At 43.3% G+C, this 27,302-nt stretch overlaps 1 protein-coding gene across 6 annotated transcripts in view; it reads left to right on the top strand.

Moving 5' to 3' along the window:
- B4GALNT1 (beta-1,4-N-acetyl-galactosaminyltransferase 1) overlaps positions 1-27,302 on the top strand; it is an 86,891-nt gene that overhangs the window by 50,153 nt on the left and 9,436 nt on the right. For all 6 annotated transcript variants that reach the window (XM_072134854.1, XM_072134852.1, XM_072134855.1 and 3 more), the window contains 5 exons: positions 1,227-1,333; positions 2,431-2,471; positions 8,506-8,686; positions 12,042-12,134; positions 26,330-26,520. In XM_072134854.1, the coding sequence (XP_071990955.1) occupies positions 1,227-1,333; positions 2,431-2,471; positions 8,506-8,686; positions 12,042-12,134; positions 26,330-26,520 (613 nt within the window). The remainder of the gene's footprint in view (positions 1-1,226; positions 1,334-2,430; positions 2,472-8,505; positions 8,687-12,041; positions 12,135-26,329; positions 26,521-27,302) is intronic.

The following is a 27,302-nucleotide window of genomic DNA, read 5'->3' on the forward strand; positions in this document are numbered from 1 at the left end:
GTCAAACAATTTGGGTGCAGCTTTTGAATCCCCACACTTTTCCTGCACTTATGGTTTCCCAACACCCTTTTTGGCACATACCAAACGCAAGTCTACCAACTTCTAAGACCTTCATGAATATGGCTTGTTGTTGGTGACGCTCATGTGTTCATCTTACAGTGCGCCAAATACATTAAGGCTGTGCTATACTTTATAAAATCACCGTGCAAAACCTGCTAAAATGGGGTGCCAGAAACAGACCTTGTGCCACACATTAATACATTTGAATTGTCAATGTAATTAACCTCTTAACGCTCCTTGAAGTATACATACATAATAGGGTCTGTCTTGTTTCTGCAGATCTGTAACAATGTGCTATTTTTTTTCCCTAGAACTGATATAAAATAAATAAACTAGTAAAATCATTAGGTATCACTGCGTCTCAAAATGTCCGATGTCCGATCAGAATATAGAACCCTGAAACATTGCATTTTACAGCATATAAAAAAAATTAACAAAAAGTGAATAAAAGGTTGTACATTCCTAAAAATGGTAGCAGCAACAGCTTATTTCACACAAAAAATGACACCTCACACAGCTCCGTACACCGAAGTATGAAAAAGGTATTAGCGTCAGAAGATGGCGAGACAAAATTGTGTTTAATAAGGTTTTAATTTTAAAAAATGTATTAAAACACAAAACCTGTATACATTTTAAGATCCCTGTGATCGGACCAAAGAAAAAATTAGATGTGTTATTTGGAGCGCACAGTAAAAGCCGTAAAAATGAGCTTACAAGAAAATGGCTGCTTTTCAGTACAAAGCATAGAATGACTTTATATCACTAAGAAATACAATAAGCCCTCATACAGCTCTGTACATGGAAAAATGATAAAGTTCTACATTTTCCAAGGTGGGGAGTAAAAAATGAACAAAAAAACGCTCCATCTATACCAGCGTGGAAACCTTTTGGCATACGCTGGTTTTTTGGCATACGCTGGTGGCAGGGAGCCAGATAGTGTGAATTTAACTTGTATAAACTCCTAAAATGATTCAGAATGCTGACAAAGACTTTTTTTTTTAAAATGAGCATAGCATAGACTATTGGAACCTGTCACCAGCTAAAAATCACATTCCTAGTGACTTTTTGCTTTGAATTTCAACAAATGAAAAATTTTGTCAGAAAAAGATAAATATTGTATATAAAAGCTGATTAATCTGTGACTTATCTTTTGTTTTCTCTCTCAGATCATATAGTCCAGCAGACAAGATTATTGTTGCAGAAGCAAATTCTCCATTGCAATACCCTCTCCAGGGTGTGGAAGTCCGTCCTCTGAAGACAATACTCATACCAGGTGTGTGACTCACGGCACTTGTTCTGGTCTTTACCATGTTGACTGTGGTAAAATCTTAGTGGCGGTTTTGGCCCGTTTTTAAGCAGTCCATCAAACGCATGTGTTTTTGACCAGTTTGAATTAAGATAATTGGTCAAACCTGTAAAAAATTGATGTTTTTTCAAAAAACGCATGTGTTTTTTTGCCGGAATGCCACGGGTGCTATCACCCTTAGGCTGGCTGCACACTAACATATGCGGCCTGCTGAAACATACCCCTAGGTGGGTTTGATCCCAGTAGGGGGGTGCTTGCATCATACAGAAACGAGTCCCTGTCAGCCAGCTAAATTGCAGTGCTGGAAAGACACTTAAGACCTGAGCTTCTAGTCTCTCCTCACTTGAAAAAGGAATCGCCTTTGATTCCGAAACGCGGTGTGTTACTGAGACATCCAATAAACAGATTTGTTGTGAAGTACTCTCCGAATCACTTTTAACTACTAGTGTGCGCCATAGTGACAATCACCCCATCATCCCATGCATCTGATCCAGACCGGTGTGGCTACTGCGCTCTGCTGATCCCGTCAACGGGCAGCACCTGATTGGTACTCAGCTCAAGCCTTCCACTAGTGTTGTGCCTGGAACTTGCACAACTCTATCTGGTGAGCCTCATTCTTTCCTCCCCCATCTGAATTTGTCAAATGTTGTACAAACTACTACTCTATGAGCGCTTTTTGGTCTCTCCCTGTTCGCCTCTCCTATAGACCCGGCACTGAAACCTGGAATGTCATACACTGTATAATCTTACTATTACCGTATTTTTTGGACTATAAGGCGCACAAAAAATCCTTTGATTTTCTCAGAAATCAAAGGTGCGCCTTATAGTCCAGTGCGCCTTATATATGAACCGTACTTACAGACAACAGCTGCCTTGAACTGTGCACAGGTCTGCCACCTGCTGGTCATTCATCCTTATAATCAGGTGCGCCTTATATATGAACCTAGACGTTTTAGCAGGCATTTAGCAGGCGCACCATCAATAAAGTCCAACACCCCCACAATGTTGGAAGTATATTTTTGGTAGACAAAATGATCTCCTCAGACATGCTTTTATTCTTGCAGGACTTGGTTTACTAGATCTGAAAAAGAAACAGAATTACGAGGTAAGGATTTTTTTCTATATATCTCAAAGTGGTGTAAACTACTTCAGTACGTAGGAGTTGTGGGACCGTGTGCCAGTATGAGTCTGTTATACAGCCACAGTTACCATCCACATTATAGCGATACTGTATAAGGTGTTCCTGAATCTGTGCACATTCTCCATAGGATGTGGCTTTTTATTTGTAATTGCTATCATTCTTTCATGTTTATATGAAATGGTTAAAAGAATTGGTTGCCTGAGACTGGCAAGTGGGACTCCGCATCTCCTCTTTACACCGGAGATTCATTAGAAAACTGAGGGGGTAATAATGTGTACACAGCATACGGTAGCAAAATGTATTAATAGGCTAATGAGATCCGTACGGGAATGATATGCACATCCTGATATTACCGTCTCACTCTCCTGTTCGTGATCTCTGCACCATTGTATGTGTAATGGTGCAGTTTCTATGTCGTTTTATCTATGGTAATTAAGTTCTATATATTGCCCCCACCTCAATTAATTAAATTTAAAAAATATTTCCCTTCCAAATAAATATATAAATACAGTACATCCAGATGAATTATACTGTATGCTATAGTATCCATTTGAGTTAGTATATACAGTGCTTCTCCAAAATTCTTATAATAGCTTGTTACATAAATACAGCACTTGAGCTAAGCTCTGAAACAGAAAAACAGCACCAGAACTGGGCTTCAAAAAGAAATTGGGTTCCAGGACCAGGCTCAGAAACATAAATCCAGCACCAGAATCGGGCTCTGAAATTCAGTACCAGAATTAGGCCCCAAAACAGAAGTAGAGCACCAGAACCGAACACTGCTCAGTGCTTCCCCCAATAATTAATTAATGCGTAAACAGTGCATAATCAATAAATACATATAACGTGTTATGTATCAGTTAATACATGTTCTGGGTCAGCAATAATAACTTTATGTAATATATATATAGATAGATAGATAGATAGAGATATATATATATAGATATCGATAGATTTATATATAGTACTCTCAAGGTAAAAACATAGTAAAAGTACTTGCCTCTCTCCCACTGTGCGCACAGCCATAATACTCAACTGTTATATAGCTCAGTTTCCTATTGGAAAGGTTCTGATCTCACAGCACGAGATCTAGTATTATCCTTGGAACTTACCTATTTGCACAGGGTTAAGTCTTATCCAATATTGTTTTTTGTATATTTTACTTTAGTTAGGCTACATTCACACGAATGTATGGGGGACATATATACTGCCGGCGTATATACGTCCCCCATACACTTCTATGGGCTCACGGCCCTGTACGGAATATGGCACAATGCTCTGTATAATCCTATGGAGAGGGGCGGGGGAGAACTGCGCTCATCCCCTACTCCTCTCTGCAGCGCTGATGTATACCCGGGCATACATCGTTTGAATGAAGCCTAAAACAGGGGTTTTCTATGAATACTGCCCAGTACCTTGGACCTACTAGAGTAAATCCTTTTTGAGGCCCACCGATCATGTTACTAGAAAAAATATACCTACTCCTAATTATTGGGTAAAACATGTTACTCAGTACTAAACACTTTGGTAGCAGATTTATTAAAAGCATCTAACATTACACAGTGTAGAAAGAGTCGTATACTGCACAGATTTATAAAAGCATCTGATGCTGGATGATAAATCTGACATAGTGGAAGACTATCTACCCTTACTTCTTACTTCCTATTAGTTGGTTGGTTGAAAATATTCCAGATTCTGGGGCACTTATGATAACTAAGCCAAAGTATCTAAAAAATATACTGCCTATCTTAGTACCAAGCTTGCTATAAAGTGTAGCACCAGCACCAGGCTTGGTACATAAATACAGTACTAGAACTAAGCTTGACAACTGGTTGTTATAACCTCTCCTATCACAGGGCTGTGCTCGATTTATACTCTAACTATGTCCATTTATAACTGGGGACATACAATGGACATGGAAAATGATATGGTTGGCAATATGTCATGGGCTACACAGAGACTTTTTGTGATGCTGATTGATAATAACTATTGAGTGACAGCAACAGTCCTCAAGATTCCATGGAACCCAATGTATGACTGTGTACCACTGCAGTAGCTCGGTAGTTAACATTAATTACACATAGAGATACATGTAAGCTCATGGGTAATAAAAGAACTTTGATGAGATAAATTTTCTTTCATATTGTTCTTGTATAGGCCTTCCATGTCAGCTTCTTCCAGCTTCCATTCTTCTGTGCAGATTTTTCAACACAAATATTTTAGGTTTCCTCATTTCTTAACCATCTCCTACACTTTCTAATCACAAATATAATACTGTTCTCTTGGTCCCCTAGAGATCCCAATTATGCCCCGTCAGTAGCCAATAAAGTCACAAGGGCCTCCATAATTTCCAAACAGTCCCAGGGTACCCACAGTAGCCAATAAAGTCACATGGCTTCCAGAGTAGCCAATATAATAAGTGTCCCCACAATACCAAATATAGTCACAGTGCCCCCGTAGGAGCCAAATAGTCACAGGGCCCCTTATAACATCATTGTAATAGCAGCCCCCCACATTAGTCAAATAGTAATGGTGCTCCACAATAGCCAATATAGTAACGGTGCCTCCACAGTAGCCAATATAGTCACCGGGCCCCCACAACAGCCTTACAATTGCAGTGCTAACCCAGTAGGCAAAATAGTCGCAGGGTCTCCATTTTAGTCAAAATAGTCACAGGGATCATAGCCAGTATAGTAACAGTGCCCACACAGAAGCCATAATGACACAGCCCCCTCCCCTGTAGCTTAAATAGTTATTGGCACCCTACGGTAGGCAAAATACCCAGAGGGGCCCTAATGTCAGTCTAGTCACTGGGGCCCTAAATAAGCAAACATAGACACAGTGCCCCCATAGTTGCCTATAACATGCCCCCCTACATCTATAAAGTCTCAATGTCCCCCACAGTGGGAAAAAGAGTGCCCAGAGGGACCCATTCATGTCATTCACCCGCATCGGCTCACAGTATACTCTGGGCACCAGCATTATTATGACCTGATTGTGTTTCAGCGCAAGCACCAGCAGATGACATCATCAGTTATCTCGGGATAGAGCCTCTGAATGTTCTGTGAACAGGCGTGGGCGAATGTAATGACTATATTGTGATTGCTCCGAGTTGACCGTGTTCCAACCTGGGCAAAGGCCTAGGCCTCTGCCCTGAGATGAATGTGATCTGATGACCGGTGGGCCAGTCCAATGCTGATTCTGCCCCACAATTTATGGACTAACATGTCTCATAGATTAATGAAAAAGGTAAACGGCTTGGAGCCTAAGAAGACCCATAACATGTCTCATTCCCCCATCAAAGAGACTCTTATTATATACAATACATTATTGTTCAAGGCCTGGTAAAGAAATGACATCTCAGCAGCTTCAGGCTATTCAGGTCTGTCTGGAATAGTTGTTACAAGGGGAATTGGCTTGTTTTGAGCAAAACTGACTGATCAGGAATGATTTCTGCTTACTTTGCAACAATTAACTGCCAAACCACAAACATTCACGTAATCACATAATTGTAAATACTTCAATACTAGAAAAAAGAAAGAGGGCTGGAAAGGAGTGCTAATTCAATCCAAGTGTTGCAAATATCACACGTGCCCGGAAATAGAACGCTGGCATGTGTTTACAAGATGTAAAAATCTAATATTACACATTTTTGGTGAAATTTGTACCAAAATGATCCACATTTGGTAGGTGTTTTACATACTTTTTTGTCTTCGTCCAAAAACCTGGACAACCCCTTATCTATAATTTAAGATTCATGGAGATTACTTTGTATGCACATATTATAGACGCCTTCAGAAGGAAATGAGTAATCCGTTGACTTTCCTTGGTTGTGTAAGGAGAGAAACATTACCAGCATAGTCGTATGATCTTTCCGAAAACAGTCATTATATTAACCAGTAGAGGGAGGGACATGCAGGGAGAGGACAGGTTTAACCAGACATTGCAAGCTATTTTTGGCATGGGAAGTGTTAACAGGTTTTTGTTTTTACATTTTTTATATGTTATGTAATATCCTGTATACAAAGCAGATACATAACCTTGTTATTATAAGTGGGCAACTTTTACTCACACCAGGAATGTCAGCCCCTATAAGCTTTTATTTACAATACATCCATGGGAGTATATATGCCCATACCATAGACAACCAATGGAAAGGTATGGCACTGCCTGTGCCTCAAATATATATCTATATACAATTTTCTTTAGGCATAGCTTGTACCCTATAACTGCTTCAGACTTGTATTGTTCCCCTCAGTAACCAGCTTGCTGGGCAGCCCTCACTGCATGTATAAATAATCTCTCCAAATTATTATATTAACAAATCAGAAGTTTGAGATGTTTGCAGGGGCAACTAGGAGAGGCAGGGCCCCATAGCAGACTTCCGAATGGGACACCATTTCTCCCTATGTAATTCATGTGTGAATGTACATATATAAATACATACATTTTATACATTCATATATACACACATTTGTATGCTTATATACATACACATACAGCATATATACGCATATAGCATAAATACAATATACACACTGCACATATACACCTATGTAGCATATACACATCACATATATACATATAATACCATATAAATTATACACACACATACAGCATATACATACCCAAAACTCCAGTTGCCGGGGCCCATAGTGGCTTGTACCCCTGTAGTTATGCCCCTGGTTGTTTGATAAATGTCAGTTTGAAATAAATATACAGGCCCTTTTCAACTGTGGGCAGTCTTGTATCATTTTATCATATTTACTGTATATATACAGTGTTTGGTTCTAGTGCTCTACTTATGTGCTGATGTCTGTTCTGTTACAGTATTTATGACTGAGCCCAAGGACTAGAAGTGATTGTGCCTCATAACAAAGTTTTAATTGATCCCACACCAGACTAGGAGCTCTTTTTTGAATTAGGCAGTGTAGGATTTAATCACTAATGCCAAAATGACCTCAGTACTTGAAGAAAATCTACCATCAAAATCCATCATGATAAACCAGGGGCACTTACTCATAAATCCAGGCACTGTGACTGTGGTAAATCTTCTTATATTTGCTATCCATGGCCTCCTTCGAACTAAAATCAACTGTAAAATTATGCTAATAAGCAAGAGCCTCAGTGCTGCTGATTCACAAGCTGTTACAATGTGCAGAACATGTCTCACTCACCTACTGCTCTCACTCTTCCCTTCGCCTGTGCAAGGAGAACAAATATTTGGAGATTACCACACTCCGATTCAGGCACTGTGACTAAGTGTTTCTGTTTTATCATAATGCCTCTAAATGATATAGATGCAGGCGCACACTTTTTAAGAAGTGCCCGTGCCACATATGTATTGCATACAACCCTTTTGGGGTGCGGCTGCACTATTCTTCAGTCAGACCATGCCCCACATTTATCATGCAAAGTCCAGCAGAGGTGCGTCACACGGTTGAAGGTGCAACAAAGAAAATTTTGTGCAATCTGCTGGGGCAGTGCAGGGGAGCCAGATTCATGCGGAAAGGGCACCACAGTTCATGAATCTCGAGCCTCATGCACGTACATTTTTTTTTAGTAAATGTGCCCTACAGTGTCACCAAATAAAATACATGCACTGCTGCCAAATGAAAGATATGCCATGCCTCACATTTGCATATGCAAGCAGTTTGTCTGAATTATATTTACATGCAGTGTCTCCAAGTTAAATAAAATGTACATAGTGCATACCGCAATGCGCTGGAGAGAAGGTGACCCATTCCCCTCCAAAGAAAACAGCGGCGCACGGGTGCACACACGGGAAAAGATAGAGCATGCTCTATCTTTTCCCATTGTACGGCGCGGATGAAATCGGGGATGAGTTTTGCTGGTTTTAATGTTTTTGGAGGAGGGTACCTTTGGAGATTCCCCTTGTTTGGTAAATTATCTGTACAGCACTACCACCTGTACAGAGATAACACCTGCTGAATGTGCGCCAACTATGTAATCACAGGCACCTTTCTCTCTTTTTCAGGTGAGCTTGTCCTGCACCCTAGGGACCCTTAACGTGGCTGCAGAAGTTGACAGTGTCACAATAAAGGGAGCAGGAGAAAAACAAATAACGTTATGTAGCTCCTTGTTGGATAATCTGAACCGCCAGCTTCAGTTAGTTTCTTATTCCAACACAGTGTTCAACCCAAACACTGCAGACACCGGTGAGTTATCTTTTATGGTGGGCAATATTACATTTAGGGGTATATATAAAAATCTTCTGTCTATTACTGTAACCCATTGACTTGGACTTGAAAATATATAAGTAACAATCTTTGGCTTCGACTCCTGTGATATATAAGTGGAACTTACCAATGTCTTAGTAGGTTGTCACGCATATAACAAGGCAAAGTAATTTGGGATTCTGATTTGTTCTATTATGCTCTGAGGCTTTCAGTCTATATTGGCTCCATGGAAACCGTAAATAGGAATGTTGGGCGAACAATACTCCTTCATGTTTTGACTTGAGCTTTCAGTGTTGAGACCATGTTGCATTTTGTAATGTGAGCATTGCTGATAATTGGAGCTATTCAGAATTTGTAATAAAGACTATTACCGTGATTATTCTAACAAATGGACAAGTTTCTCAATTAAAGTGAAGACGCTCTATACCTAGGGTTAAAGGGGACATGACATTAGGATTTAGTTCCACAAACTTGTGTCGGGATCACAATGATGGTCTTCTATTTTCTGGGTGACTTAGTTTTATGAAGAAATGTACACTGCACTCAAATGACCCATTAGGAATTGCATGGGGAGAGTCATGCTAGGATGTCCCCTAATGGTGTAATTCCATAGAACAGGTACTCTATGGGACATTAGTCAAATCCGTTTGGGTCAACCCAGAGTGACTCTTCTCCAATCCCATGACTCCTTAGGGCATTTATATTAGGCTTTTACAGTTTTTTTTTCTGTGGGTAAGCAACACATGCAGGATATCTGGTGTACGATCTTGGTGAATCGCGGCACAGTACATTATAGTCGGACAATGCACTTTCCATGAGCTCCAGCAGACTGGTAAGTAAATGTGCCCCAGTGTGTCATATAAAATGTAATGGCAGTAGTAATGTAACTACACTGGGTAGGAGATAATGAAAGGACTTAGGTAAGTATAGAAATAATATTGGACATGTAGAAGATTAGGGGACAGTTTGGAGTATAGAATATGGGGAAACCTAAGAGGTAGATGAACATGACTGTATGGACTGATGGTATGCTTACCAACAAGAAAGGATACATGAGGCATGACAGTAGCATGTTATGATAGCTAAATGTTCATCAAGTGATTCAGCAGTTCTGTTACTTCTGTACTGGTTGCAGACTTCCAATGATTATTTGTTTACATGTCTGAGCTCTCCTGACTAGAAGTAGCTGCGGCGGGAGAGTTAAGACTCATCCTGCCTCCCTCCCATCTTCACGCCTCTGTCAGTGAGGACGAGCTGTTAGAGAAAAGGTACAGTGGGTGATGCCATGAGGTTGGTCTGGAGCAGGGAACAGGGAAAGGCTGAGGCTATCAAAGGAGGCAAAGACATAGGTACATTATACATGCAAAGACATGCTTTATAGAAGAGATTTATTGTAAAGTGGCCAACCCCTTTAAACAAATGATTCTCTAGCAAAAAATACATAGGGGCACATTTACTTTCCCGTTCCTCACGCTATCCCCGATCCGGACTGTCCGACGATCCTGCGTTGTGCCGCGATTCACATAGCTCGTGTGCCCGATTTCCTGCATCTGTAGCTTCCCCGCTCAGGTCCGCCGGAGTTCACCATCTTCTTCCCAGTGCATGTCTTGCGACACAATTTGAATTTTAAATGCTGCTTCGTCTGAATCAGTCGGGTTGTCCGATGGCCACACCCCCCCCCCCCCTCAATTTACGTTTCATGAAAGTTGGAGCTCCGATCTCATGCGCCAAAAACCCCTTTTAAATGCGGTGCAACACGGGAATCGTCAGGAAACCCTACACAAATGTGGTCCGCGGACCCTTAGTAAATGAGCTCCATTGTCTCAAAATTAATTGAAAGATGTGTAACATGGAAGGAGAGGGTTCTTGAATTTGTTGATATTAGGTAAAGCACACACCAATGGTCACATCTGATGTTTAGAATAATTTTGGCTATGTAGTGAATTTTATCCCCTGAACCAGTGGGACTATTTTTATTATCACATGGTAAAAGCCATGTTCAGAAAATCTGTCTATCCTCTCTTTACTTCCAGGTCCATGTATAGTAGTGTCATCTTGGTGAATTGCGATCTAGGGATAGAACATTGATGTGATCCGGGGATTTTCTGTATAGGTTGTGGTGAGGGTACCAGTGGAGTCTTTCTGTACTTGATTGTTCAAGAAAGTTGTGGAATATGTGCCATAGTGCAGTGTGAAGTGAAGTTCAGGAAAAATAAATGTGCTAGTGGCAGAGTAACAAAGAGTCAAAGAGCCTCTCTCATATGCAAAAGATTAATGTAGCAATGTCTCCTTCCGAATACAGTTTTAAACAATCGCCCTCATCCACAAAACTATTCAGAATGCTGCACCTCCCTACCTCTCCTGTCTTATCTCAGTCTATCGCACAACCCATGCTTTTCGATCAGCCAGTGATATTAGATTAATCTCTACCTTAATTTGAATCTCTCACACATATCTTCAGGACTTCTCCCGAGCTGCACCAATTCTCTGAAATCTCCTTCCCCGGACTATCATACTAATACTTAAGCTCCAAAGTTTCAAACATGCTCTTAAAACCCATCTTTTTAGACAAGCCTATCACACTCGCTAACTGCATGAAACGTCAACTCTTTCTACTTATCCATCCTATGTCCTCCCCCTGTCTGTTATTGGGCAAACACCAAATAGATACCAAGTTCCAGGCTTCTCTGCAGTCTCATTGACTTTGGACTTTGTAGAGAAGATGGCAGCAGTGTGCCAGCCTCCTATCCAAGTATATAGCCAGCCCCTTGCCCCAGTAGTTAACCAGCCCCCATTTGCCCAATTCCTAAAAAGCTGTAACATCAGCCGTTGCTGACATCAGAGTGCGGACCGAAGAAGAGAAGACCTGTGGGGGGTCCCGGAAAGTTGAGTTTCGACTTAATTTTTTCTTGACTCCAGTATAAGCCGAGTTTGAGTTTTTCAGCACATTTTTGTGCTGAAAAACTCGGCTTATACTCATATGACGCTACAGAATATGATGGTGCTATATAAATAAAGATTAATATTATTTTACATATTGGAATGGCCATTTTCTTTTGCATGTGAAACTTTGTCTTGTACTAGTTTCCTAGTTGCAAGCCGCCAAACAGTAATCATAGTAAAGCCGCACACCTTCACCACAAAATAGAATAAAATCATTGCAATTGTATCACTGTTCAGGATATGTGGTTGATGACAACTTTTTTTTTTTTTTAAGAGTGTATGAATACACTTCCGTCCTGTTAAATTAAATGTATCTTCTGTATTCTTGTAAATTTCCCATGAAATATCTTTGAAAACAATATAACACTTCTTCTTTTTCCTTGCTTTTCAGTCCAGTTTCAGAGTGATGGACATACTGCAACATTTACCATCAAGGTCCGTCATCCCACTATTCCTAAGTTATATGACATGGGACCTACAAAATGTAAGTAACACTTTGAAATTAAAATGAACCTACAGTGGGTATGGAAAATATGTAGACCCCTTTACACTTTCTTTTATTGCAAGACAAAAAAGTTCTTTTATTGCTCATTAATGTACACACTGCACCCCAACTTGACTGGAAAGAAAAATGAAATGTAGATATATTTGCTAGTTTATTAAACAAGAAAAACTGTAATATCACATGTATCACAAGTATCTCGCCCTTTGCTGATATTTCACTTGCATGTTGTCCATTTTCTTCTGATCCTCTTTGAGATGGTTCTACTCCTTCATTGGAGTCCAGCTGTGTTTAATTAAACTGATTAAGCTTAATTAGGAAAAGCACCTGTCTATAAAAGACCTCACAGCTCACAGTGCATGTCAGAGCACATGAGAATCATGAGGTGTAAGGAACTAAACAAGGAGCTCAGACAGAATTGTTGCAAGGCACATATCAGGCTTGTTAAATTGAGAAGTAAAAGTTAATCTTTATAGTTAATTTACCATTTAAATCAAGCATGATAAGGGACACTTACTCATAGCTCCGGGCACCTTGACTGTGGCAATTTTCTTATACCGGAGCCCCTCAATGCCACATTTTCACAGGCTGTTACATAGGTCCCAACTGCCCTGGATTCGGTGGGGCAGTCCTGGTTTTTCAGGAGTTTGTCCCGGTTTGCCCCGCTGTGTTCTGCACATCTTCGCAACATCCCAACAAGAATTGGCCCTTGGGACCAGGAGGCGGAATGCAGAGAGAGCAGATGAGCTTGACCCTGCAGCAACCTGCCTTCCCACTGCTCCGACTCCACTTCACATGTAGCCCTTCCCCTCCTCCCCGGGACACAGCGGCAACTTCCTGCTGGAGAGAACATTGGGGGTCATTTACTAAGGGCCCGAATCGCGTCGGGTTACCCGGATATTACCGTTTTGCGTCGATTTCTCCTGAATTGCCCCGGGTTTTTGGCGCACGCGATCGGTTTGTGGCGCATCGACGCCGGCATGCACGCAATGGAAATCGGGGGGCGTGGCCATTAGAAAACCCGACGGATTTGGAAAAACCGCCGCATTTAAAAAAAAAAAAAGTGTGGCTGGACACGCGCTTACCTTCACCCGGCAATGGATCGTGAACTCCAGCGGACCTCGGCGGACTTCAGCGCAGCAGCGACACCTGGTGGACATTGGAGGAACTACCTTAGTGAATCGCAGGAACACCCGAATCCACTGCAGAGAGCGCGCCGCTGTATCACGAATGGACCGGGTAAGTAAATCTGCTCCATTGTATCATGGTAAAAAGAGGAGCTGCTGGGGTAGGGGGGCACATTATTATGGGGAGCTGCTCGGGTAGGGGGGAACATTATTGGGGAGCTGCTGAGGAGGGGGGCACATAATTATGGGGAGATGGTGAGGAGGGGGGGCAAATTATTATGGGGAGATGGTGAGGGAGGGGGGCACACTATGATGGGGAGCTGCCAGAGGGGGAACACTATTATGGGGAGCATCTGGAGGGGACACACTAATACGGGGAGCTGCTGGATGGGGCACGCTATTATGGGGAGTTGCTGGAGGGAGCACATTATTATGGGAGCTGCTCGGGTAGGGGGGAACATTATTGGGGAGCTGCTGAGGAGGGGGGCACATAATTATGGGGAGATGGTGAGGGAGGGGGGCACACTATTATGGGGAGCTGCCAGAGGGGGAACACTATTATGGGGAGCTGCTGGATCGGGGCACATTATTATGGGGAGCATCTGGAGGGGACACACTAATACGGGGAGCTGCTGGATGGGGCGCGCTATTATGGGGAGTTGCTGGAGGGAGCACATTATTATGGGGAGCTGCTCGGGTAGGGGGGAACATTATTGGGGAGCTGCTGAGGAGGGGGGCACATAATTATGGGGAGATGGTGAGGGAGGGGGGCACACTATTATGGGGAGCTGCCAGAGGGGGAACACTATTATGGGGAGCTGCTGGAGGGGGAAAACTATTATGGGGAGCTGCTGGATCGGGGCACATTATTATGGGGAGCATCTGGAGGGGACACACTAATACGGGGAGCTGCTGGAGGGGGCGCGCTATTATGGGGAGCTGCTGGAGGGAGCACATTATTATGGGGAGCTGCTGGAGGGGGCACACTATTATGGGGAGCTGCTGGAGGGGGCACACTATTATGGGGAGCTGCTGGAGGGGGCACACTATTATGGGGAGCTGCTGGAGGGGGCACACAATAATGGGGAGCTGCTGGAAGGGGAACACTGTTATGGGGAGCTGTTGGAGGGGGCACATTATTATGGGGAGCTGCTGGAGGGGGCACACTATTATGGGGAGCTGCTGGAGGGGGCACACTATTATGGGGAGCTGCTGGAGGGGGCACACTATTATGGGGAGCTGCTGGAGGGGGCACACAATAATGGGGAGCTGCTGGAAGGGGAACACTGTTATGGGGAGCTGTTGGAGGGGGCACATTATTATGGGGAGTTGCTGGAGGGAGCAAATTATTATGGGGAGCTGCTGGAGGGAGCACATTATTATGGGGAGTTTCTGGAGGGAACACACTATTATGGGGAGTTGCTGGAGGGAGCACATTATTATGGGGAGTTGCTGGAGGGAGCACGCTATTATGGGGAGTTGCTGGAGGGAGCACATTATTATGGGGAGTTGCTGGAGGGAGCACGCTATTATGGGGAGTTGCTGGAGGGAGCACGCTATTATGGGGAGTTGCTGGAGGGAGCACATTATTATGGGGAGTTGCTGGAGGGAGCACGCTATTATGGGGAGTTGCTGGAGGGAGCACGCTATTATGGGGAGTTGCTGGAGGGAGCACATTATTATGGGGAGTTGCTGGAGGGAGCACGCTATTATGGGGAGTTGCTGGAGGGAGCACGCTATTATGGGGAGTTGCTGGAGGGAGCACGCTATTATGGGGAGTTGCTGGAGGGAGCACGCTATTATGGGGAGTTGCTGGAGGGAGCACATTATTATGGGGAGTTGCTGGAGGGAGCACGCTATTATGGGGAGTTGCTGGAGGGAGCACATTATTATGGGGAGTTGCTGGAGGGAGCACGCTATTATGGGGAGCTGCTGGAGGGAGCACACTATTATGGGGAGCTGCTGGAGGGAGCACACTATTATGGGGAGCTGCTGGAGGGGACACACTATTATGGGGAGTTGCTGGAGGGAGCACGCTATTATGGGGAGTTGCTGGAGGGAGCACATTATTATGGGGAGTTGCTGGAGGGAGCATACTATTATGGGGAGTTGCTGGAGGGAGCACATTATTATGGGGAGCTGCTGGAGGGGACACACTATTATGGGGAGTTTCTGGAGGGGGCACACTATTATGAGGAGTTGCTGGAGGAATAAAAAAAAGAGAAAGCCACAGCATCCAATATAATGAAAAAAGGTTAAACCTTTATTCACACAGGCATAGAAAAAAATGCAACGTTTCGATTCGCCATGAATCTTTGTCAAGCATGCACTATGGGCTGCGTGCATCAAACAAAAAAGCTTTTGGTAATTACATAGGTTGCTGTCTTTTTTTCTTTGAGTTGCTGGTGGGGGGTACACTATTATGGGGAGCTGCTGGAGGGGGAAAACTATTATGGGGAGCTGCTGGATCGGGGCACATTATTATGGGGAGCATCTGGAGGGGACACACTAATACGGGGAGCTGCTGGAGGGAGCACGCTATTATGGGGAGCTGCTGGAGGGAGCACATTATTATGGGGAGCTGTTGGAGGGGGCACATTATTATGGGGAGCTGCTGGAGGGGGCACACTATTATGGGGAGCTGCTGGAGGGGGCACACTATTATGGGGAGCTGCTGGAGGGGGCACACTATTATGGGGAGCTGCTGGAGGGGGCACACAATAATGGGGAGCTGCTGGAAGGGGAACACTGTTATGGGGAGCTGTTGGAGGGGGCACATTATTATGGGGAGTTGCTGGAGGGAGCAAATTATTATGGGGAGCTGCTGGAGGGAGCACATTATTATGGGGAGTTTCTGGAGGGAGCACGCTATTATGGGGAGTTGCTGGAGGGAGCACGCTATTATGGGGAGTTGCTGGAGGGAGCACGCTATTATGGGGAGTTGCTGGAGGGAGCACGCTATTATGGGGAGTTGCTGGAGGGAGCACGCTATTATGGGGAGTTGCTGGAGGGAGCACGCTATTATGGGGAGTTGCTGGAGGGAGCACGCTATTATGGGGAGTTGCTGGAGGGAGCACGCTATTATGGGGAGTTGCTGGAGGGAGCACGCTATTATGGGGAGTTGCTGGAGGGAGCACGCTATTATGGGGAGTTGCTGGAGGGGGCACACTATTATGGGGAGTTGCTGGAGGAATAAAAAAAAGAGAAAGCCACAGCATCCAATATAATGAAAAAAGGTTAAACCTTTATTCACACAGGCATAGAAAAAAATGCAACGTTTCGATTCGCCATGAATCTTTGTCAAGCATGCACTATGGGCTGCGTGCATCAAACAAAAAAGCTTTTGGTAATTACATAGGTTGCTGTCTTTTTTTCTTTGAGTTGCTGGTGGGGGGTACACTATTATGGGGAGCTGCTGGAGGGGGAAAACTATTATGGGGAGCTGCTGGTGGGGGGCACACTATTATGGGGAGCTGCTGGTGGGGGGCACACTATTATGGGGAGCTGCTGGAGGGAGCACATTATTATGGGGAGCTGCTGGAGAGAGCACATTATTATGAGAAGAGGACACATTATGAGGATCTGCTGGAGGGGGGAGCTATACTGTGTGGGAGGTAAGGGGTGGCACAAAAGGCGTGGCCTAGGGGGGAAAACTTCTGCGGTGCGCATAGCGCACCACAACTTTTGTCCCTCTTTGGCCGCTCAGGAAGTGGGGAGGTATACTGTTACACTGTCTCACCCTCCCCTTCTGATCAGATATGATCATAGTAAACAGACAAGAGGCTGCACTAGAAGGCGGTGGCTGTCTCTTCCACATACTTTACATACTCTATACTTTTATGTGCCATTCTATCATCAGTGCAATGATAATAAAGGTAGCTAGATAGATCTCTGCTTATACTTCATACTTACAATTCTCTGGCTTCCACATCTCTCTGGTACTTTTGTTTTTTGGCCCTGTGCCTGACTAGAAGTTCTGGGGGTCACAAGATCTGCTTCATTCAATGAGTGAAGCATATGAGGAGGTCACTCATTGGATGATGATTCTGTGACCCCCACTGGGATCTTAGGGACACACTTAGGGAGGTACACATGAACCTGGAGCCAGAGCAGGGTAAATATGTGTTTTCTTTTGCTTACCTTTCCCCCAGCCCAATGGGGGTTTTACATGTTAATGGAAAACTCCTTTAACCCCTTAAGGACGGAGGGTTTTTCGGCTAATTTCTCGCTCTCCAACTTCAAAAATCCATAACTTTTTCATTTTTACGTGTACAGACCTGTGTGAGGGCTTATTTTGTGCGTAACAAATTTTACTTTCCCGTAATGTTATTTATTTTAACATGCCGTGTACTGCGAAGCTGAAAAAAAATTCCAAATGTGGAAAAATTGAAAAAAAAACGCACGTGCGTCACGTTCTTGTGGGCTCAGTTTTTACGACTCTCACTCTTCGCTCCAAATAACACGCCTACTTTATTCTTTGGTTCGGTGCGATCGCGGTGATACCAAATTTATATAGGTTTTATTGTGTTTTAATACATTTTCAAAAATTAAACGAATGTGTACAAAAAAGAAAAAAAATTTTTGCCATCTTCTGACGCTAATAACTTTTTCATACTTTGGCGCACGGAGATGTGTGAGGGGTCATTTTTTGCGAAATGAGGCGATGTTTTCATTGCTACCATTTTGAGGTCTGTGCGACATTTTGATCATTTTTTATTTCATTTTTTATGTTATGTAAAAAGGTGTAAAAGTCGCATTTCGGAGATTTGGGCGCCATTTCCCGCCTCGGAGGTCACCGCCGGCCGTAACCGTTTTTATATTTTGATAGATCGGGCATTTTGGGACGCGGCGATACCTAATATGTCTGTGATTTTTACTGTTTGTTATGTTTTATATCCGTTCTAGGGAAAGGGGGGTGATTTGAACTTTTAATATTTTATTAATTTTTTTTATTTTTTAAACTTTTTTTTTTTCTTCTTTTTTTCACTATTTTTTAGACCATCTAGGGTACATTAACCCTAGATGGTCAGATCGCTCCTACCATATACTGCAATACTACAGTATTGCAATATATGGCGTTTTTGCAGGTCATACATTACAATGAGCCACTGGCTCATTGTAACGAACCTGCATAAACCATGTAGCCTCGTGTCAAAAGAAGACCCGAGGCTACCATGGTAACCGATCGCCGCCCCCCGATGACGTTCGGGGGCGTGGCGATCGAAAAAAAGATGGCGGCGCCCGCGCGCCGCCGTCTTTTAAACGCGTTTAGAGGGTTAATAGCCGCGATCGGTGCAAGCACCGACCGCGGTTATTAGCGGTGGGGGTTTTGTGCAAAATGCAAAAACCCCCACCTCTGTATGAAGAGGACTCAGCCCGTGAGCCCTCTTCATACATCCCTTATACCTCTGCGCCGTAGAGCTACGGCGCAGAGCGTTAAGGGGTTAAAGAGAACCCATCATGCAAAATAACCCCCCTTAAATAAATATATTTTCATAAACTGCCATTAGAGAGCATTGCCTCTATCCCTTCATTGTCCCTCTACATGCCTGTAAACCTAAGCAATGAGGTCCTAAAGCTGTATGCAAATGACCTGTGAAATGTCCAATGAAGCATTAGCATATTCAAGCTGTCCACTCTATTCATGAGTGGGAGGCACAGCCACACCCCCAGTGGATGACTGACAGCCTGTATAATGATGTGAGGCTGTATAATGATGTGCTTCCTGGTGCTGGCGGACCCTGCAGCCTGTGTGTGCATGTGTGTGTGTATAGGAGAGATACAGCAGCTCCAGGCAGCCATGTTACAGCAGAACATGTCATATTCATGTGTAGCTGATGTCTGTGTCTCTCACCTGTATATTAGGAGGATGCAGCATGTCAGCAGATACAGCACACACACTAGCCATGCTTTACTATACATTACACACAGACATGAGCAGGGGGAGGAGAGGGGAGGGGGAACAGGGCTGACATCACTGCCTCTGACCATGTGACCAGCCTCATTTACATTATAAAAAATAGATGATTTTACAATGATTAATGTATGAAATAACTAGATAAAGGCTGGGATGGGATCCTTGTGAGCTGCTCCAACAGGTAGTAGTGACAGGACTAGTGACATAGACCTGATGACAGGTGTCCTTTAAGTTACCTGCTTACCTATTGTAGGTTTATAATACATTGGTGGTCGTGTGTAGAAAGTGTGATCTGAATCAATATTAGATAGATTTCACAAAACCATATTACTAGTGAAAATCCAAGAAAGGTATCCCTGGCACCTGGTTCCTGGCACGGGATCAGGCTCTTGTTTAATGGTGGTATTGTGGTGGACTTTGCACTAGAACAAAATCGCATACAGCCTAGCTCTGAAATTGATAATTACCATGTGCAGGAAGTGAATGACAGACTTGTAGGGGCTACAATATGCATATAGCCCAGGCCCATGGCAGAATTAAAGCACCCCAGGGTCCATCCTAGTCAGCCCAGACAATTATCAATTGTCATAAAATGAAGTCTGAATAATAAGTGTTCTCCGTATAGATAATAAGAGGATTACAGAGCAAGTGGTGAATGGCAAATGATGAGGGGGTTATGTTACTAGATTGCTGATGAATTCTCAGTGGATTGTCATGTGTTGGGATATGGATTAGATGAGTTGGGGTGAGGCTGCTTCATTATTCTTTCTATACCTCTGTACCGTGACGTGACATGACTGCTCCCTGGAGGATGGGAAATGTAGCAATGTTACTCTTCCCACCATTATGCTCTACAATCTGATCTTCTTACTTCACCAGCCGCAGTCCAGCCACTTGTTTCTGTGGTATGTCAAGTGTCAGAAATGTACAGTACTTGAAATAAAGTTGGTCTTGAGTTCTAAGTAATTCTATTTTATGAAATATTTAATGAGCTACTTAAAAAGTTTTAGGAAATAAAACAATCTCCTATTCTATGCAGTGTTTGTTTAAGAGGGAAGTGTATAAGTCACTTTCATTGATCAGACCTGCAGATCAGAACAACCTCATATATTCAATATATTCGAGTGTGTGCTGAAAAAAAAAGAAATTGCCACTTTTGGTGACTTTAACAGTGATTTACACCCCCGTCAGGTCCCAGCTTATAAACCATTCTAAATGCCAACATTGACCACTGCATCCTTGTCAGTAATACCATAAGTGATGCTAGAAACCTCTGATCCCAACAACAGTTTGGGTCCAAGTTACAGTGAATTGTACTTCTTGGGGCAGATTTACTTACCCGGTCCTATCGCGATCCAGCGGCGCGTTCTCTGTGGAGGATTCGGGTCTTCCGGCGATTCACTAAGGTAGTGCGCCCGATGTCCACCAGGTGTCGCTGCTGCGCTGAAGTCAGTTGGAGTTCACTGTCCTACCCTAAGCGCGTGTCAAGCAACCCCTTTTTTTTTTTTTTTTTTTATACTGCGGTTTTTCCGAATCCGTCAGGTTTTCTAACGGCAACGCCCCCCGATTTCCGTCACGTGCATGTCGATGCGCCACAATCCAATTACTTGCAGGCAATTCAGGGAAAATCGGCGCAAAACTGTAATATTCGGGTAAACCGATGGGAAAACACAATTCGGGCCCTTAGTAAATGACCTTCCTTGTGTCCTAGTGCCATTTACTAGATAGTCCTTCAACACCCTCACCCTATTTCTGGCTTTACCCTCACCAAATTCCACCTTCAGGGTACTGCATCATTATTTACAAACTAGGGTACAAACTGGGGATTCATAAAAGCTGAACAACCCCAAAAACAATGTCACAGGCTCCCTAAAATCAGTTAAGGATCTCTTTCTTCTACTATCCTCTTAGCTTTTCCAATCACCATTCCCAAACCACAATATTCTTATAGGACCCAATGATTGCAGAGGTCCCACTCGCCATACCCACTCCTGTTCCTGTTGTCCCCTCAAGATCTCTTTTCCAAAGTAAGCTACCTCCCCCATTACCAATTAATCCTTCACTACTTATTCCTCACACACCTAGAAATAGTGCTGCTATGGCATACCTTCCAACTTTTACAGTGGCGAAACAAGGACAAAAGATGCAGTGTACCTTTTACTCCACACACCCTTAGGACCACCCCTTTGTGCCCCCCCATGTCTCCCTCATATTGTGTCCCCAAGCAGCTCCCATTCATAGTGCCCTCCCAGCAGCTCCCCTTTGTACAGTGGTCTCCCAGCAGCTCCCTTTCATACTGTACCCCTGCAATAGCTCCCCTTTATACTGAGCTCCCATTCATACTGTGCCCCCCCCCCCCAGCTTAGGAGCGTTTTATGCTGAGCCCCAGCAGCTCCCCTTATACTGTACCTCCCCCTCCCAGCAGATCTCCTTCATACTGTGCCTCCCAAGTAGCTCCCCTTTATACTGTGCACTTTTTCCAGCAGATCCCCTTCATTGTGTTGCCCCCTCTCCACCTTGTTACCTCTTAGTCAAAACAATAATAAGCACCAGATTCTTCTGCTGTATGTGGTGCCGAGCTGATGACCCGGGACATGCAGGGGGTATGGAAAGTATTCAAACCCCTGTTTCACTCTTTGTTTCAGTGCAGCCAGGTGGGAATACCCCTTTAAGGAAACAATTGACCAACCTTAAAATCCCTTAATTTTGGAGTGTACGCCTACTTTATTCTTTGGTTCGGTGCGATCGCGGTGATACCAAATTTATATAGGTTTTATTGTGTTTTAATACATTTTCAAAAATTAAACGAATGTGTACAAAAAAGAAAAAAAATTTTTTGACATCTTCTGACGCTAATAACTTTTTCATACTTTGGCGCACGGAGATGTGTGAGGGGTCATTTTTTGCGAAATGAGGCGATGTTTTCATTGCTACCATTTTGAGGTCTGTGCGACATTTTGATCATTTTTTATTTCATTTTTTATGTTATGTAAAAAGGTGTAAAAGTCGCATTTCGGACATTTGGGCGCCATTTCCCGCCTCGGAGGTCACCGCCGGCCGTAACCGTTTTTATATTTTGATAGATCGGGCATTTTGGGACGCGGCGATACCTAATATGTCTGTGATTTTTACTGTTTGTTATGTTTTATATCCGTTCTAGGGAAAGGGGGGTGATTTGAACTTTTAATATTTTATTAATTTTTTTTATTTTTTAAACTTTTTTTTTTCTTTTTTTTTTCACTATTTTTTAGACCATCTAGGGTACATTAACCCTAGATGGTCAGATCGCTCCTACCATATACTGCAATACTACAGTATTGCAATATATGGCGTTTTTGCAGGTCATACATTACAATGAGCCACTGGCTCATTGTAACGAACCTGCATAAACCATGTAGCCTCGTGTCAAAAGAAGACCCGAGGCTACCATGGTAACCGATCGCCGCCCCCCGATGACGTTCGGGGGCGTGGCGATCGAAAAAAAGATGGCGGCGCCCGCGCGCCGCCGTCTTTTAAACGCGTTTAGAGGGTTAATAGCCGCGATCGGTGCAAGCACCGACCGCGGTTATTAGCGGTGGGGGTTTTGTGCAAAATGCAAAAACCCCCACCTCTGTATGAAGAGGACTCAGCCCGTGAGCCCTCTTCATACATCCCTTATACCTCTGCGCCGTAGAGCTACGGCGCAGAGCGTTAAGGGGTTAAAGAGAACCCATCATGCAAAATAACCCCCCTTAAATAAATATATTTTCATAAACTGCCATTAGAGAGCATTGCCTCTATCCCTTCATTGTCCCTCTACATGCCTGTAAACCTAAGCAATGAGGTCCTAAAGCTGTATGCAAATGACCTGTGAAATGTCCAATGAAGCATTAGCATATTCAAGCTGTCCACTCTATTCATGAGTGGGAGGCACAGCCACACCCCCAGTGGATGACTGACAGCCTGTATAATGATGTGAGGCTGTATAATGATGTGCTTCCTGGTGCTGGCGGACCCTGCAGCCTGTGTGTGCATGTGTGTGTATAGGAGAGATACAGCAGCTCCAGGCAGCCATGTTACAGCAGAACATGTCAGATTCATGTGTAGCTGATGTCTGTGTCTCTCACCTGTATATTAGGAGGATGCAGCATGTCAGCAGATACAGCACACACACTAGCCATGCTTTACTATACATTACACACAGACATGAGCAGGGGGAGGAGAGGGGAGGGGGAACAGGGCTGACATCACTGCCTCTGACCATGTGACCAGCCTCATTTACATTATAAAAAATAGATGATTTTGCAATGATTAATGTATGAAATAACTAGATAAAGGCTGGGATGGGATCCTTGTGAGCTGCTCCAACAGGTAGTAGTGACAGGACTAGTGACATAGACCTGATGACAGGTGTCCTTTAAGTTACCTGCTTACCTATTGTAGGTTTATAATACATTGGTGGTCGTGTGTAGAAAGTGTGATCTGAATCAATATTAGATAGATTTCACAAAACCATATTACTAGTGAAAATCCAAGAAAGGTATCCCTGGCACCTGGTTCCTGGCACGGGATCAGGCTCTTGTTTAATGGTGGTATTGTGGTGGACTTTGCACTAGAACAAAATCGCATACAGCCTAGCTCTGAAATTGATAATTACCATGTGCAGGAAGTGAATGACAACTTGTAGGGGCTACAATATGCATATAGCCCAGGCCCATGGCAGAATTAAAGCACCCCAGGGTCCATCCTAGTCAGCCCAGACAATTATCAATTGTCATAAAATGAAGTCTGAATAATAAGTGTTCTCCGTATAGATAATAAGAGGATTACAGAGCAAGTGGTGAATGGCAAATGATGAGGGGGTTATGTTACTAGATTGCTGATGAATTCTCAGTGGATTGTCATGTGTTGGGATATGGATTAGATGAGTTGGGGTGAGGCTGCTTCATTATTCTTTCTATACCTCTGTACCGTGACGTGACATGACTGCTCCCTGGAGGATGGGAAATGTAGCAATGTTACTCTTCCCACCATTATGCTCTACAATCTGATCTTCTTACTTCACCAGCCGCAGTCCAGCCACTTGTTTCTGTGGTATGTCAAGTGTCAGAAATGTACAGTACTTGAAATAAAGTTGGTCTTGAGTTCTAAGTAATTCTATTTTATGAAATATTTAATGAGCTACTTAAAAAGTTTTAGGAAATAAAACAATCTCCTATTCTATGCAGTGTTTGTTTAAGAGGGAAGTGTATAAGTCACTTTCATTGATCAGACCTGCAGATCAGAACAACCTCATATATTCAATATATTCGAGTGTGTGCTGAAAAAAAAAGAAATTGCCACTTTTGGTGACTTTAACAGTGATTTACACCCCCGTCAGGTCCCAGCTTATAAACCATTCTAAATGCCAACATTGACCACTGCATCCTTGTCAGTAATACCATAAGTGATGCTAGAAACCTCTGATCCCAACAACAGTTTGGGTCCAAGTTACAGTGAATTGTACTTCTTGGGGCAGATTTACTTACCCGGTCCTATCGCGATCCAGCGGCGCGTTCTCTGTGGAGGATTCGGGTCTTCCGGCGATTCACTAAGGTAGTGCGCCCGATGTCCACCAGGTGTCGCTGCTGCGCTGAAGTCAGTTGGAGTTCACTGTCCTACCCTAAGCGCGTGTCAAGCAACCCCTTTTTTTTTTTTTTTTTTTATACTGCGGTTTTTCCGAATCCGTCAGGTTTTCTAACGGCAACGCCCCCCGATTTCCGTCACGTGCATGTCGATGCGCCACAATCCAATTACTTGCAGGCAATTCAGGGAAAATCGGCGCAAAACTGTAATATTCGGGTAAACCGATGGGAAAACACAATTCGGGCCCTTAGTAAATGACCTTCCTTGTGTCCTAGTGCCATTTACTAGATAGTCCTTCAACACCCTCACCCTATTTCTGGCTTTACCCTCACCAAATTCCACCTTCAGGGTACTGCATCATTATTTACAAACTAGGGTACAAACTGGGGATTCATAAAAGCTGAACAACCCCAAAAACAATGTCACAGGCTCCCTAAAATCAGTTAAGGATCTCTTTCTTCTACTATCCTCTTAGCTTTTCCAATCACCATTCCCAAACCACAATATTCTTATAGGACCCAATGATTGCAGAGGTCCCACTCGCCATACCCACTCCTGTTCCTGTTGTCCCCTCAAGATCTCTTTTCCAAAGTAAGCTACCTCCCCCATTACCAATTAATCCTTCACTACTTATTCCTCACACACCTAGAAATAGTGCTGCTATGGCATACCTTCCAACTTTTACAGTGGCGAAACAAGGACAAAAGATGCAGTGTACCTTTTACTCCACACACCCTTAGGACCACCCCTTTGTGCCCCCCCATGTCTCCCTCATATTGTGTCCCCAAGCAGCTCCCATTCATAGTGCCCTCCCAGCAGCTCCCCTTTGTACAGTGGTCTCCCAGCAGCTCCCTTTCATACTGTACCCCTGCAATAGCTCCCCTTTATACTGAGCTCCCATTCATACTGTGCCCCCCCCCCCCCCAGCTTAGGAGCGTTTTATGCTGAGCCCCAGCAGCTCCCCTTATACTGTACCTCCCCCTCCCAGCAGATCTCCTTCATACTGTGCCTCCCAAGTAGCTCCCCTTTATACTGTGCACTTTTTCCAGCAGATCCCCTTCATTGTGTTGCCCCCTCTCCACCTTGTTACCTCTTAGTCAAAACAATAATAAGCACCAGATTCTTCTGCTGTATGTGGTGCCGAGCTGATGACCCGGGACATGCAGGGGGTATGGAAAGTATTCAAACCCCTGTTTCACTCTTTGTTTCAGTGCAGCCAGGTGGGAATACCCCTTTAAGGAAACAATTGACCAACCTTAAAATCCCTTAATTTTGGAGTGTACGAGAGTACATAAGAATAAATAAAGAAAAATCATTAAAGGACTTGGTATAGCGGAAATGATTTCCCATTGCTGGTTAGCTATTAACAGGGGCCTCTGATTTCTCCTAGATATTCCAGCTTCAGTTATGTTTCACTAGCACATAAGCAAATACCAGATCCGTTTTACAATTCTGTGACGTGCACACACTGTGGCATGTGATATTTACCCTGCATGCAGAATACTGAATATGTTTGTATTGTTCCACAGCAAAATATAATATCAGCTCCCTGGTCACTATAGCAACTAAGACATTCCTCCGCTATGACAAGCTGCAGGATTTGATTGACAGCATCAGGAAATTTTATCCCACAATAACTATCATAATTGCCGATGACAGTGAGAAGCCGCAGAAGATCGAGGGACCATTCATTGAACACTACATAATGCCCTTTAAGAAGGTACAGTATTGATGTATTACATATATATATATATATATATATATATATATATATATATATATATATATATATATATATATATATATATGTGTATGTATGTATGTATGTATGTATGTATATGTACGAGTGTGTGTGTGTATATATATATCTCCATGTGATTTCCAGCTTGCATTTTCTTTACATTGCCATTTCCTTTACGCAAACAAAAAGTTACATTGACAACAATGACAGCATGGAGAAATGACCTATCTGAGCAGGCCTAAAATACAGCATGACGCATTATAACTTATATGCCATGAAAAGTCCTATATTATGTAACAATGGTTCCCTTCTCCCTATCTGCTGCTGTGAAGTGACTGCACACATTCAACATAATTCCAGAATTCTTTTTTAGAAGCGTTTAATAGGATTGGAATTTGGAATATGTTTTTCCAGTATACCTCCGCTATATCTTTGGCATATTGCAATATTTTAAGTGGTCTTTAACTTTTCAACAACCTTTGCATAGTTCAGTAAAAGTGATTTTCAACAATTCAGAGAAAGTGTTTTGCTTACATTGTTTCCTAACATCCTTCTTTCTTTGTCTGCAAATGATCATCATATCAATCATGGATTCTGTAAAAATGCATAACCTGGCACTATGAGGGAGATTTATCATAAGTCTTTTAGCGCAGAACTGCTGCTCATGGTAACCAATCAGAGCTCAGCTTTCATTTTCCCACGGCTGTTTATAAAATTAAAGCTGAGCTCTGATTGGTTTTCATGGGCAACTAGACCAGTTT

The sequence above is a fragment of the Engystomops pustulosus genome, chromosome 2, assembly GCF_040894005.1.
Source record: "Engystomops pustulosus chromosome 2, aEngPut4.maternal, whole genome shotgun sequence".
NCBI classification, from domain to species: Eukaryota; Metazoa; Chordata; class Amphibia; order Anura; family Leptodactylidae; genus Engystomops; species Engystomops pustulosus.